The 14,074-nt window shown below is 44.2% G+C and overlaps 1 protein-coding gene across 1 annotated transcript; it reads left to right on the forward strand.

Moving 5' to 3' along the window:
- Nucleotides 1-11,264: 11,264 nt before the first annotated feature.
- Nucleotides 11,265-13,772, forward strand: RNF183 (ring finger protein 183). The gene has a single exon (XM_023545044.2). It carries the CDS (start codon nucleotides 11,978-11,980, stop codon nucleotides 12,554-12,556), a length of 579 nt encoding a protein of 192 aa, XP_023400812.1. The 5' UTR covers nucleotides 11,265-11,977; the 3' UTR covers nucleotides 12,557-13,772.
- The last annotated feature ends 302 nt before the right edge of the window (nucleotides 13,773-14,074 follow it).

The raw sequence follows: 14,074 nt of genomic DNA on the forward strand, positions 1-14,074 counted from the left end.
GCCCACAGGCCCATTTGTACCCAGGGAATGTGGAGTCTCTCTTGCCTTCAGGCAAGCCCACACATAGGGCAGCTAGGGCCTGGAGATTCCCTTTCTGATGAGTCCCGCCCAAGGAAAGAGATTCTGCAGTTGTCTTCTCTGGCCTCTGCCTGTCCTGGATACCAGTGGCTGATAGCCATCTGCCCTGTCTCCCTCCTGCTCCTCTTTAAGCCCATCTCGCCCATGCCATCTCCATTATATCTCCTATATACTCTTAAGCTAGGGCAGAATCAGGCCTAAGTTTGAATCTCCACTTCTCCATTTAGCTGTATGATCTTGGGCAAGCTATAAAATCTCAGTTTCCTCACTTGTAAGATGAGGGTCATAAGCATATTCCTCAGAGGGTTGTTCTGAGGATTCAACATAAATAATATTAAATTCCAAGCGAGGTAATGGGTGCTTACAAATGGTAGCCACAGTTATCCACTGTCCTCTCTGTCCAGACTAAACCTTCTCTTTTCCAGACTAAATGTTTATCATTTCTTCATCCGTTTTTCTTAGATCTTATTTTCTAACCCTTTAGTCATTTTTTGGCTCCCCTTTGAATCCTTAAGTCATGTATCTTTAAGCTCTCAAGGACAAAGGAGTAGTGGGAGAAGGAGCTATTTTACTGAGCATCCACAAAAGGCTGAGTCCATTTTTTTTTTCACTATAGTGCTCATTGCTATTCCCATTTCACAGATGCCCAAGGTTACACATTTAGGTAGGAAGGGAAAGAGCTGAGATTTGAACCTACATTTTCCTGACTCAAAGCCAAGAACATGTTCCTCTACACTCCTTTGCCTTTGCATGATGTCACAAAGCTTTCACTGTGCATTTTAGAAATTCACAGACCATGACATTATATGTTTTCTGGACCAGTTGTTAACTTTGGCTCCATGGAGCTTCCCTTGGCCAGGTGCCTGGGGACATAGACAGGTGTCTCACGCAAAGTCTGAGCGTGTCCTGGACTATTAGTAGTATGGCTGACACTCTCTCCTGGAAGGAGACAGTCAACAAGTCAGAAAAACTAGTGGGTTAGGAGAGGGCCCCAGGAAAGGGGGACAGGTTGCTGTGAGAGGGAAGAGTACTCCTAAGAAACTAGTGAGCCTCTGGTGATTTAGCAATTACCAGTCAAATTCTTCCCCTAAACTCTACGCTTGTGCTTGATATAAAAATTGTTTATCTGTGCAGATAGATGAGTAAATCCTCATATTTTATAACACTTTTTAGGCTGATATGCCCTAGTCAGATTCTTTCAGCACCTAAGATACTAGCTGCGAAAATTCATTCATTTACTTATTGAACACTTCATTTTAGAGGCTGTCCCTCTAAAATCATATAAAGGAATTTTCCAGAAACAGTTTACTTTTCTCCAAGAAAGTATATAGGCCCCTTGGAATTTGGTTAATTATATACTTATATTTTTATATTTTATATATTTATAACAAATATATTTATATTTTGATAATTTATATTTATTTTTTAAAGCAAATGAGTCTGAGGATGAACATGATCAGGACAAGTCAAGGAGCAGGTATTGGGCGATATTTCTCCTATGTCAGTACTCCTCACATTGCCATGTGGGGATCCTGTATAAATGCAAATTCTCGTTCAGTAGGCTGCAGTGAGGCAGAGATTCCGCATTTCTACCGATCTCCAGATGGCGCCTGCACTGCTGGGCCTGTCCTACACTCTGGGCAGGCCTAAGGCAAGCTTCTGAGTACTGGGCCTGTGCTGCACAGGGAGTGCTACCCCTGCCCTTTATCAGGTCTTGCTAAAAACGGATCATCACCTGATCAGAACCTGCCTCATCACCACCTTTTCTCCACCCTCCCCTGCTCATCCACTGCAGCCTGCTGCCTCTCCTTCCCCACGTGGGTTAATCCCACCCAGCACCTCGCCTCCAGACCTTGGCTGGGCTCCACTGAGTCTCATGACTCTTCGCTCACCCAATTTCAGGATATTGCTAGGATGATGTGCTTTTCCAGCTGGCTGGCCTTGCCCCCTAAGCATGAACTAAGTTAGTTTACTCTCAAATTCCTGAGATGCCTCACTATCTCTCCTGGGTATCTCCCCAGAAAAAATTTCCACTGTTTGCAAAGTACTCCCTAGCCCTGACCGCCCACAGACACTATGATAATGAATTTTCTCCCTAGATAGTTAAAAAAAAAGTGACCTGGAAAAAGGCCTTGGCTGACTTTGTGTTTATTTAAATACCTGCAATGCCCTGGCTGATTTGTTTCCTGCCCTATCTGCTTTGCTGGATTCTCTGGTTGTAGAAAACTCAGACTGACTGACTTTCTAAGTAAACTTTCCTATTACAAAATAACACATATTTATTACTGGAAATACAGATAAGCAAAAAGAAAATAAAAATACGAATAAGCCTATTAGTATAAAAATATCAGTAACCCAGGGATAACCATTATAACACTTTGCCTCATGGCCTTTCAATCTTTACACATAAATTTTGTTTTATAAAATTTGGCTCACACTATACAAAGCATTTGGTAAGCTGCTTTTCTCTCTCCATTTCACAGTGTATTTTGACCATTTTTACAAGTCAATAAAAATTCTACAGTAAGTCAATAAAAAATGATGTAGCTTCCCACTTAATATGTTTTATTAATTTGTGGTTAAAATAAAACTGTGATGAGCATTCCCAATCAACCAAATGATACAGGAATGTCCTTTGGATACTTCCAGGCACTTACATTATTGGGTCAAAGAATATGAATTTCCTCATGGTTTGTACTTACGCTGACAAACTGGAAAGTGTGGCTTTCAGCTTCTCAATTATAAACCATATCCTTTGGGCTGAATCAGGGTCTTGAATCCCCACTGACCTTCCACCAGCAGTGACATTGAAAACCAAGGAATTACATCTATTACATCTGTCTCCACCTCAGAAAGAAGAGAAATGCTTAGAGATCTTCTTTAGATATCTAAAACTTCCCACAGTCTTTACTTTCACAGAAGTCTAGGCTAACGGAAATCCGTAATCATTTCTGCATTTATTCTTCCATCTAATACTTATATATTTAAAATGAAGGGTTAGATCACTAAGGGATTGGTTAAGTAATTTATGGTACATCCATTCAGTGAAATATGATTTAAAAAAACAAAACAAAACCAGTTGTCATGGAGTCAATTCTGACTCATGGTGACCCCATGTGTGCGTCAGAGTAGAACTGTGCTCCACAGGTTTTCAATGACTGATTTTTTTTTTTGGAAATGGATCACCAGGCTTTTCTTCCAAGGAGCCTCTGGGTGGACTCTAGCCTCCAACTTTTCAGTTAGCAGCTAAGTACTTTAACTATTTGCACCACCCAGGGATAAAAAAAATATAACCATTAAAAACTGAAAAAGCTTTTGTGATGACAGTTGACTTTATCAAGCCTGAAAAGAAATATCTTATAAATAACCATAACTAATTTATTAAATTGACAGAGATTAAGTCCCAACATTTACATGCATATCTCTTTGGTTTGCCCTAACAAATAAAATAAAAACACAAAAACAAACCAATAAATTAGCAGCAACATTTGAAAAATGTAAAAACAAATCAGTTCTAAAACTTTCCTTTAAAAAATTTTCACCTACTACTATTTTAAAATAAATGTAATCTCAATCCAATGATGCGAAAATCTAGTAAAAGTAAACGGAGAGAGATAAAGACAGAGAGAAAGGAAGAAAGAAAAAAAGAAATGCTAATGATTAAACTCATTCAATACTTTAAAAGCATTTATTCCACTGTATGGGATCAAATTGACAATAGCAGAATAGACAGGAACTTAGAGGGCAGTGAGTCTGTGTTAAAATGACAACAGCAGAATAGACAGGAACTAAAGGGGCAGTGAGTCTATGTTAACGGAGGAGGAACAACTCAGAAGAGAATGAAAACGGTTGCACAACTCAAAGAATGTAATCAATGCCACTGAATTGTACATGGAGAAACTGTTGAACTGGTGTATGTTTTGCTGTGTTCTCAATAACGACAACAAGAAATAAGTAAATAAAAATTTGAAAAATCATTTATATGAGACCAAATAGTCAAAAATTACTCTAAAGCAAAGATGAGAAAGTAACAAGACAGGGAAACTAGAGTACTGGAAACAGAAACGGTACAACCAGAATGGAATGACTAAGAATAACACATTGTAAAAAATGTAGCCAGTATCGTAATTTGTGTAGAAATTGTTAAATGGAAACCTGATTTGCTGTGTAAACTTTCACTTCAAGCATGATAAAATTTTATTAAAAAAAAATGGAAAAAGCTCTTTATGTACTACTGTACAATAATATCTCAGATACATTGTTAAGCGAAAAAAGCAAGGTACAGAACACTGTATACAATAAGGAGGGAAGTACACATAGACTTCATAAACAGAAAAAACACCTCTGGAAAGCTATGTAAGAAACTGATGGTATAATGCTGTTAGTCTCCAGGGAGGAAAACTAGGTGGCTGGGAGAACAAGTCTTCACTGCAAAATCAAACCTTTCAGATGTTGAAGCACTTAATGTATTAACGACTCAAAAATAAGGCTTGAGAAAAAACAAAATCAAAGGGAACCACAGCATCTGGTTACATCAGCAATCAAATATACTTATTTATTTCTGTTTATTCCCCAAACCCCATTTAAAATGTCAGCAAAGGACTGAAAGGAGAGGAAGAGAAGTACACAGAGGATGGGAGAAGGCCACACAACAAACCATGTGGACACACTTTGGGAGGTGTGTGGTGATGGCACAGATTTCCGGGCCAGACTTCCAGTATCAGCTTTCTTGTTTGCTTCTCATGAGCTCTTTGGCAAATAAATCATTTATTCTCCCTGAGCCTCTGATTCTTCATCTAGAATAGTAACCGTAAGTCACTTATGTAATGTGTTCCATACTGTGCCTCCTGGAACTGCTGGGAAGACTCAGTGCCATATATCAGAAGCATTTAGTCAAACCCAAAAAAACCAAACCCACTGCCATTGAGTCGATTCCGACTCATAGTGACCCTAGAGGACAGAGTAGAACTGCCCCATAGAGTTTCCAAGGAGCGCCTGGTGGATTCGAACTGCCTACCTTTTGGTTAGCAGCCGTAGCACATAACCACTATGCCACCAGCATTTAGTCAAACACAGAGAAAACTACAGAAAATCACTATTATTACTTTTAATAATAGTAGCAATTTTTAACTAATATTTCTTTTAACGTTTGTCAGTCTGATAGGAAAAAATCAGTATGTTATTTAAATTTGACTTTCTTAGTTGTAAATGAGGTTAAACATTATATGTCCAGTCCTATAGGGTCGCTATGAGTCAGGATCGACTTGATGGCAGTGGAGTGGTTTTATATGTATATAGGAGCTCTGGTGACGCAGTGGTTAAGAGCTCAGCTGCTAACCAAAAGGTTAGCAGTTGGAATCCACCAGCTGCTCCTTGGAAACCTTATGGGGCAGTTCTACTCTGTCCTATAGGGTCGCTATGAGTTGGAATCAACTCAACAGCAATGTTTATATATATAATTATATATACATTCCGTTTGCATTCATTTTTTCTATGATTTTCTTGTTCATATAATAATAATAGTTCTAGTTAACATTTTCTGCGTGTTACTTTGAGCCAGTCACTGTGTTAAGATTGCTACATATTATCTCATTTAATCTGCAGATCAAGTGGGCAAAATTATTATCCTCATATTCAGATGAGGAAATTGAGGCTTAGGGAAGTTAGCTAATTTGCTGAAGTCACCACTGATAGTAAGCAGCGTCTGGGTTCCCGGCGATGACAGGACTCTGACCCGGAAGTCTGACTGAGAACCCGGGCTCTTCTGAGAACCTTATGCTCAACTGCCTCTCTCCTCTTTTTTCTATTGGATTATTTACCTTCTTAATATTTTGCAAGAGCTTTTTTAATTTTGGTTATAGAGGCTCAGAGTGGGGATAGGTCCACTGGGGTGGGCTAAGGGGCAGACATGGCTCAGAGACACCTGCCTTCCCATCAAAGTTAAGTCTGGGCATGAGGCCAGGTAAGTCAGAGCAGAGAAGGTAAGTGCAAGCAGAGGTGATGGCAGGAGACCAACCCAGTGGACTTCAACCCCCCTAGAGAAAAAGTAAGAGTTGACTCATGCAGGAAGTTGAAGAGACCAAAGCTTCCATGGTGTCCCTTGTAAGAACAGACAGTCCAAAGTCGGAAGAAGGAAGAGAAGATTCTGAAATAGAGATAGCAGGTCAAGGGAGGGCTGCCTGAAAATGCATGGAAATAAGACCCGCCCACAACTGCCTGGAAACCCTGTCGCCGAGAAGTCAGAGCACAGAGCACATGCTGCAGGGCCATACCTGGGGAGGAGGAGGAGGCACTCAGGTAAGGAGACCAAGAGGGTCATAGAGGGAAGGGTCACAGGACCCTAGAGTCCTGCCTGGGAGGCACCATGGTCCAGTAGGTGTACCCTGGCCTGGGAGACAGGGCTCCTGCGTTCATTTTTCAAGCTCAGCTACTCTTGAGCTGTGGAGTCTTGGGGTAAGTCACTTCACCATTCTTAGTCCTGACTTCCCCATCTATAAAATGGGTATAAAAATAATCATGCTAACTACGCATTGAATGTCTCCTCTGTTCTGCTGAGCATGTAACAGACATTATTCCTTCCTCACAGCAACCCTGTAAAGTGGATTAGCCTGTTTTGCAGAGGAAAATGAAGCTCAGAGAGGTTAAGCCATTTGTCCAAGGTCCCACAGCAAATAAGTCTGGTTTCTACACCTGTACACTCTCTAATCCCATCCTGCCTCCTCCACTGGGTGGTTTTAAAGACTCAAATGGCCATATGCAAATGGAAAAAAAATTGTACAAGCCAATGATACCATCTCAGTGTGAGTCGCCACACTTAGATGCTAGCAAGGACCAAGACCCTTTGTAAACTGTGAAGTGCTATGCACATGCTGGTTCTTCATCTCTATTCTCTTGAGGCTGAAAACATTGGGGTGGCACTACAGACAATATCTGGCTGATGAACTTGGTCATAGGCTGAGGGGATGACTTTGGTGTGGCGTTTAGGACTCACTGTAGCTAAGATGTCCTGGCTTGAGGGTGCGAGTGGGATGGATACATAGTCAGAGTCTGTCCTGGGATGATTGGACTCTGACTGGCTGAGCTTAAAATGACAGTGGATGCCTGAGGAGTCCACAGCAGATAAGGGTCCAGGTGATGATATAATAGTGATCATCCCTCCTCTTGAACAACTGACAAGACTCTTTCCCCTCCAGAATCTCATTGGGTCTTTACCACAGCCCTTCGAGTTGGCAGTGACTTTATTCCCACCAGTGAGAAAAATGGGGGTAGGGTGGGGGCTGTGGTGGTTCAGTGGTAGAATTCTCCCCTTCCATGGTGAGAGACCTGGGTTCGATTCCTGGCCAATGCATCCTAAGCACAGTTACCACCCTGTCTCTCAGTGTTTTGTTATAATGCTGAACAGGTTTCAGCAGAGCTTTCAGACTAAGACAGCCTAGGAAGAAAGGCCTGGCAATTTACTTCTGAAAAATTGGCCAATGAAAACCCTATGGATCACAATAGTCCGATTGCCATGAGTTGGAATTGACTTGAGGGCAACTAACAACAGCAGCAATACAAGCTTACTGGAGTAAAGTTAGAATTTTCAGATAAGAAAACAAGCAAACTATAATCCAGTCCACCCAGATAAGCATTATTGACATTTTGGTGTTTGTCTTTCCAGAGATTTTTTCCACTGCATATATTTTTCAAAATTGGATTATATTGTAGTATGGTTTTATTACCTGTTTTGTTTTTTTTTTTTTCCACTTAAAGACTAGATCATAAATCTATTTCCATATTGGAGCCCTGGTGATGCAGTGGTTAAGAGCTTTGCTGCCAACCAAAAGGTCAGCAGTTCGAATCCACCAGCCACTCCTTGAAAACTATGGGGCAGTTCTGCTCTGTCCTAAAGGCTTGCTAAGAGTTGTAATTGATTTGACGGCAATGGGTTTTGGTTTGTTTTCCATATTAACAGATGTTTTATCACAGCATTTTAAAGGCTGCAGAATTCTCTTTGTATGAATGGACCAGGATTTATTTAATCAAGGTCCTATTATGGATAAGGCTCCCCCCGCCAAAACAAAAAACCCCATTCCCATTGAGTTGATTCAGACTCACTCATAGTGACCGTATAGTACAGAGGAGAATTGCCCCATAGGGTTTCCAAGGAGTAGCCAGTGGATTCGAACTGCTGACCTTTTGGTTAGCAGCCATAGCTCTTAACCACTTCACCACCAGGGCTCCTATTACTGGATAATTAGGCAGTTTTCACTACTTCACCATTAGGACAGTGCCACAATGGGTTATCTCTTGTAATCAAATCTTTGCATAAACCCTTGATTTTTCCATGGGATAGATCCCCTGTGGGCCCCTCAAATTTGACGCAGGAAAATTTCCATGGCCTCACAGAAAACCTTGACCCTTCCTTCCCATTAAATCTATTTGCAGTAATAATACCAGCCTCTTCATACATAATCTTCATTGTGTGTCAATCTCTACCTAAGAGGCTTACCCTCTGATGTGTTTATTACTTTTAGCTTCTTTTTCAGATGAGGACATTGAGGCCCAGAAAGGTTAAGGGATTCAATAAGCAGCAGATTTGAGGTCAAAAACCTGGTTCCAGAATCTAACTGTCCACTTCCAATTCTATCTCCAAAGATACCTTTCACCCCCATACCCTTTTATCTTTTCTGCCTTTGCCTGACCTATGTCAAGCACTACCATCCCAAGGCTATATTCCCTAACTGGTTTTCCATTCCCACTCCTGCCCCTTTCAGTCCAAGTTCTCTGCCCGGCAGTTGGAACGTTGTTTTAAAAATGCAAATAGAGTCAAGTCATTCCCTGCTTTCAATTGTTTTATATCACATCTCAATCCGAGTGCATTCCAGAGTTTACAAGTACTGCCTCCAACTCCTCCGGCTTCATTTTAAGTCACTCTCCCCACCCCAGCTCCACCCACCACTTCTCAGTCATGAGGCCTCCTCTCACTTCTTCAAATTGGCAGAGCTCTTTCCAACATTTGGCTGTGGCACACGCTGTTCCCTTGGCCTGGAACGCTTTTCCCTCCACTCTGCATGGCTGGATTCTTCTCATCCTTCAGTCTCAGCTTTCTTATCACTTCTTAGGAAAAAGCCTCCTTGGTGGTCTAATCTGAAGCAGCCAACCTCTCAAGTCCATTTTTCTTTTTGTCCTTTATCACATTTGTTAAAATTATGTATTTATTGCCTACTACTTGTTAAACGTACCTTTCCCTCACTAGACTCTAAGCATCAGCAGGTAAAGGCATCATGTCTATTTTGTTCACCGTGTTTATGTGATGCCTACCTAGCACAGTTCCTGGCATTTAGTAAGCACTTGATAACTGTTGAATGGACGACTGGTCCACAGAATAAGGCATTGGTGGGGATCCTTGGTAAACTATCTTAGCCTTGGTCAGGGCCGTTTCATCTCCTTCTCCCCTGTATGGAACAGTGGCCCAGGTCTAGAAGAAACCCAGGAAGCCATGGGTGGGAGAGTATAAGCAGCTTTTGCTTCTGGTGACAACTCAGGGAGTGATTGTTGGGTGCCATCCAATTAATTCTGACTCAGAACTGCCCCATAGGGTTTCCTAGGCTGTAATCTTTACCAGAGCAGATTGCCAGGTCTTTTCTCCCAAGGAGCAGCTGGTGGGTTGGAATTGCTGACCTTTTGGTAAGCAGTTCAGTGGTTAACCATTGTACCACCAGGGCTTCTCAGCTCACAGTAAACCAAAAAAACCAAACCCGTTGCTGTTGAGTTGATTCTAACTCATAGCGACCCTATAGGACAGAGTAGAACTGCCCCATAGAGTTTCCAAGGAGCGCCTGGTGGATTCAAACTGCTGACCTTTTGGTTAGCAGTGGTAGCGCTTAACCACTATGACACCAGGGTTTCCCAACTCAGGGTAGATGAAGTCATATCAGGGGCACAAGAGAGACTTGTTGTGTGCCACCGAGTCCATTCCGACACACAGTGACTCTATAAAACAGAGTAGAACTGCGCCATAGGGTTTCCAAGGAGTGATTGGTGGATTTGAACTGCCGACACTTTTGATTAGCAGCCTGAACTCTTAACCACTTCACCACTGGGGCTCCCACGGGAGACTACTGCCCCCTAAATTTCTTCTTGCAGAATTCCTAGATTCCTACCACATGAGGAATCTCATGCACACACTTACTACCTAGCCAATAATATACATCCAGCAGGTGAATTAAATGGATGCAGTGTTTATGGGCCCCAGTGTTACCATCAACGAGCTAAACTTGGGTGAGTCATTTCTCAGTAGCTAGGACTGGAGAAGTGGTTTTCAAACTTTTTCTCTCCAGCAGCAAAACTCTTCAAATTATTCAGATGACCAGTATGTAAAACAGATAATTTTCTGGTTGAAATGGAGGAGCAAAGCTGGGTTGCTCCTCCCTCCCAACTCGCCCCTTTAAGACCCCTAGATCAGAGGAGATGGCCAACCCTTGGACTGTAGATCTCAGTGGTCAGTGTCTGCCAGGCTGAGTGTGTTCTAAGAACAAAGTGAAAGGCAACAAGGCTTGCATATTCTGGTTGCAGCCACTTAGGAACATTGAAAGATCAGGAGACCTGAGAGAACTTGTGGGAATCTGATATTCAGAGCTTTCAGGCTGTGAAGTAGGTGAATTTCAGAATAGTTGAAGTACAGGACAGCCAGCCCCTTTGTGCAGGCAGTGAGGAGACGTTTCCAGCCATTTTAGAAATGAGGGCCCAGGAGAGGGGTATGTGGGGAAGCCCAGAAAGCCCACTTTCCTATCTAAACTTGGAAAAAGGAAATTGCCAACCTAATCCTTCCAGGCGAAGGATCCAAGGTCTTGAAGGGACCGCCCACAATCTTAAGACACTTGGCTTCCAGGTTTGGTTGGGTACCACACCCCGGGGGGAACTCAGGTCCCCCACCTCCCCGCCCCGCCACCCAGGCAGCTCTCTGGCCTTCACTCTAGGCAGGTGCACTCAAGAGGCTGCCGCCCAGGCCACCTGGCAGCTCCAAGGTACTGCGTATACGCTGCCATGGAGACGGCCCCTGGGTTGGTGGCGAGAAGGCAGTCTCCCAAAGCTTTGTGGACCTGGGAGAGGGACAGACTGGAGCTTCAGGCCCTTCAGAGCAGTCTACCCGACCACCCTAATGCCTTGACAAGGAAGCCCAGGTTGGTGCCCTGGAGGTTTCCAGGAACAAAGGGAGGGAGGAGCCAAGGGAGGAAGAGTACTGGGAGGAAGCTCTAGAAAGGCTGATCTGGGGACCTGGGTAGAGGACTTTTTCCAAGGCTTCCAGGTCAAAGGAAGAAGCCTTATCAGGGACTGCCTGGCCATGCCAAGGCCATGTCCCTGCACCCGGACTGGGCGAGCCGGTCCCGAAAGGTTGGCCCTTGAGCCCAAGGGGATAAAGGAAAGGGCCTGGGATTTTTCCGAGGAGGGACAGACCAGAGTTCACAAAGCCCATCTCTGCACTAGTCAGGGATTTGAGGTAGTAGAGAAGGAAATATTTAGCTGAGCTATAGCCCACCTTCCCTCTCCCTGGACTCAGAGCAGCACAGGGTAGAAACACTGCACATAAGGAACATTTTTATTCATCTCTAAAGTCCGGGCTACCCTTTCCTCCAATGCCATTAAGGGTGCTGTGGGTGGTGGCGGCTCAGGTCTTCATCCTGATAGAAGGGAGGCTGCGGGAGGGGCTTAGGAACTGGGTCACCTAGAACAAACTGTTTCATCTTTTTGGACGTAAGTTTTTCCACCTGTAAGATGTGGCTCATAATACTTTATAACACCCCCAAACACTGAGTCTGGAACCAGGCACAGGGACAGAGCTTACTGGGTGTTCCTTTGCTCCTTTTCTCTTTCTCCCGGACATCTCCAGTGAGGCCTCCCAGCATCTGGTCTTAGGATGGCTGAGCAGCGAGGCCGGGAGCCTGAGGCTGAGTGCCCTGTCTGTTGGAACCCCTTCAACAACACATTCCACACCCCCAAAATGCTGAACTGCTGCCACTCCTTCTGCGTGGAATGCCTGGCCCACCTCAGCCTGGTGACTCCGGCCCGGCGCCGACTGCTGTGCCCACTATGTCGCCAGCCCACTGTGCTGGCCTCGGGGCAGCCCGTCACTGACCTGCCCACCGACACTGCCATGCTTACCTTGCTCCGCCTGGAGCCCCACCACGTCATCCTGGAAGGCCGTCAGCTCTGGCTCAAGGACCAGCCCAAGAGCCGCTACTTCCTGCGCCAGCCTCGGGTCTACACGCTGGACCTAGGCCCTGAGCCTGGGAGCCAGGCCAGACCCCCTCAGGACATGGCCCCTGCTACCGTGACTATGCCCACCCCCATCCCCAGTCACTATTCTCTGCGGGAGTGTTTCCGCAACCCTCAGTTCCGGATGTTTGCCTACCTGATGGCTGTCATCCTCAGCGTCACTCTGCTGCTCATATTTTCCATCTTTTGGACCAAAAAGTTCCTTTGGGGTGCGGGGTGAGCTCTCTATTCCCTGACAAGAAGCCAAGCCTTTCTCGGTTGCTGCTCCAGAGACTCAAATTTGCTGCTGGGTGTGGGCACTGCAGAGCCTCTTTGGTATCTTCCTTTGTAGTATTGTTCATTTTACAATCCAGGGATCAGTTAGACCATGTATTTCTTTCTGAGAACAGAGAGGGCCCTACTGTGAGAGCCTCTGAAAGCTAAAGGACTGCTAGAAGATGTGGAGGGGCCACTGGGTGAGAACCATGGGGTCACAGCAGGGCAGAGAAGCAGAGCTGTGACCACAGAGCTACACAGCTAGTTGTGCCAAAGGGCTGGACAATGGTACCCAGGAAACTGACTAGCCCAAACAGCAAGTTGCATTTCTCATTGGAGCTGCCTTGAACTCAGTTTGTGTTGCTAGAAAATTTAAGGGTGAGCTTTAATTCTGTGGGTAAATGTGTCTCCCTGTCTCCCCTTCTCAGCTTTCTCTTTGGATGCCTTGTCACCGGCTCCAGTAAAAGTGGTCTGCATTCATTAATTTACTCACTTATTCATTCAACAACCATTTACTGGGCTGGCACTGAGTACCAGAACTAGGGAAAGAGAAGGTAGGATTATCTAGGAGTGGCAGACAGCCCTTACCAGCAGGAAGGGCATGCTCAGCCAGCTGATTCTTGTACAAGAGAACCTCTGGTCAGTATGGAGTATGGGGAGTTTTAGGAGGAGATTATGTATATATATACCATACATACACACATATATATATATATCAAGTTGAAAGTTGAGAGAAGTCAGGGTCAGTGGATTAAAAGACACCTGGGAATTAGAGGGAGGCCCTTTTAATTCTCCTGGTAGGTGCTGGGTCCTGATGTGACTGGGTGCAGGGTGAAGCTGCCTCCCCATCCCCAAGCACTGTAATTCTAGCCTTATGTGGCAAAGCCCCAGCTCCCGTCCCAGCAGGCAGGGAGAGACTAGTTTTCACTTTACATCAGAGTCTAGCAGCCAGTGAAAACTATAGCAAGAATTTGGATGTTTGGGCTGGTTAAAACACCACCACAATAGGAAAAAACAACATTTTGAGATTTTTTTTTTTGCTTTGTAGAGTAAGCTTTCAGAAGCCAGAAACCGAGTCAGTTTTACTTGCTCTGCGTAACACTTTGTGAATGTAACGGATCTAGCTTCTATAAATTCCCCTTAGGGGTCTTAATGTACAAGATATTTCAAAGTAGCCAAGACATATATCTCAAGTTTAGTAAAACCAAACTGTTTTAAGCTCTAAATGTGAAAAAAAGAAATCCTCCATTACAAAATTGGCAAGCTGCCTACATATCCTGTCAGGGGACCAGCACCTACCTCTCTCCGTCATCAAAGATAATTACACTACAGCTGAGATTCAACCTTTCCCTGCTGACTCCATTTCTTTACACGTCCTTGCTCCTTAACCTTGTAGCAGTTAGGTAATGATCTCACCCTGTTCTCAGAGCTAAGGCAGACGGTAGTTCAGGGTAAGGGGCAGGGAGAGGGTCTGGGGGACACT

This window comes from Loxodonta africana, chromosome 9, assembly GCF_030014295.1.
Source record: "Loxodonta africana isolate mLoxAfr1 chromosome 9, mLoxAfr1.hap2, whole genome shotgun sequence".
NCBI lineage: Eukaryota > Metazoa > Chordata > Mammalia > Proboscidea > Elephantidae > Loxodonta > Loxodonta africana.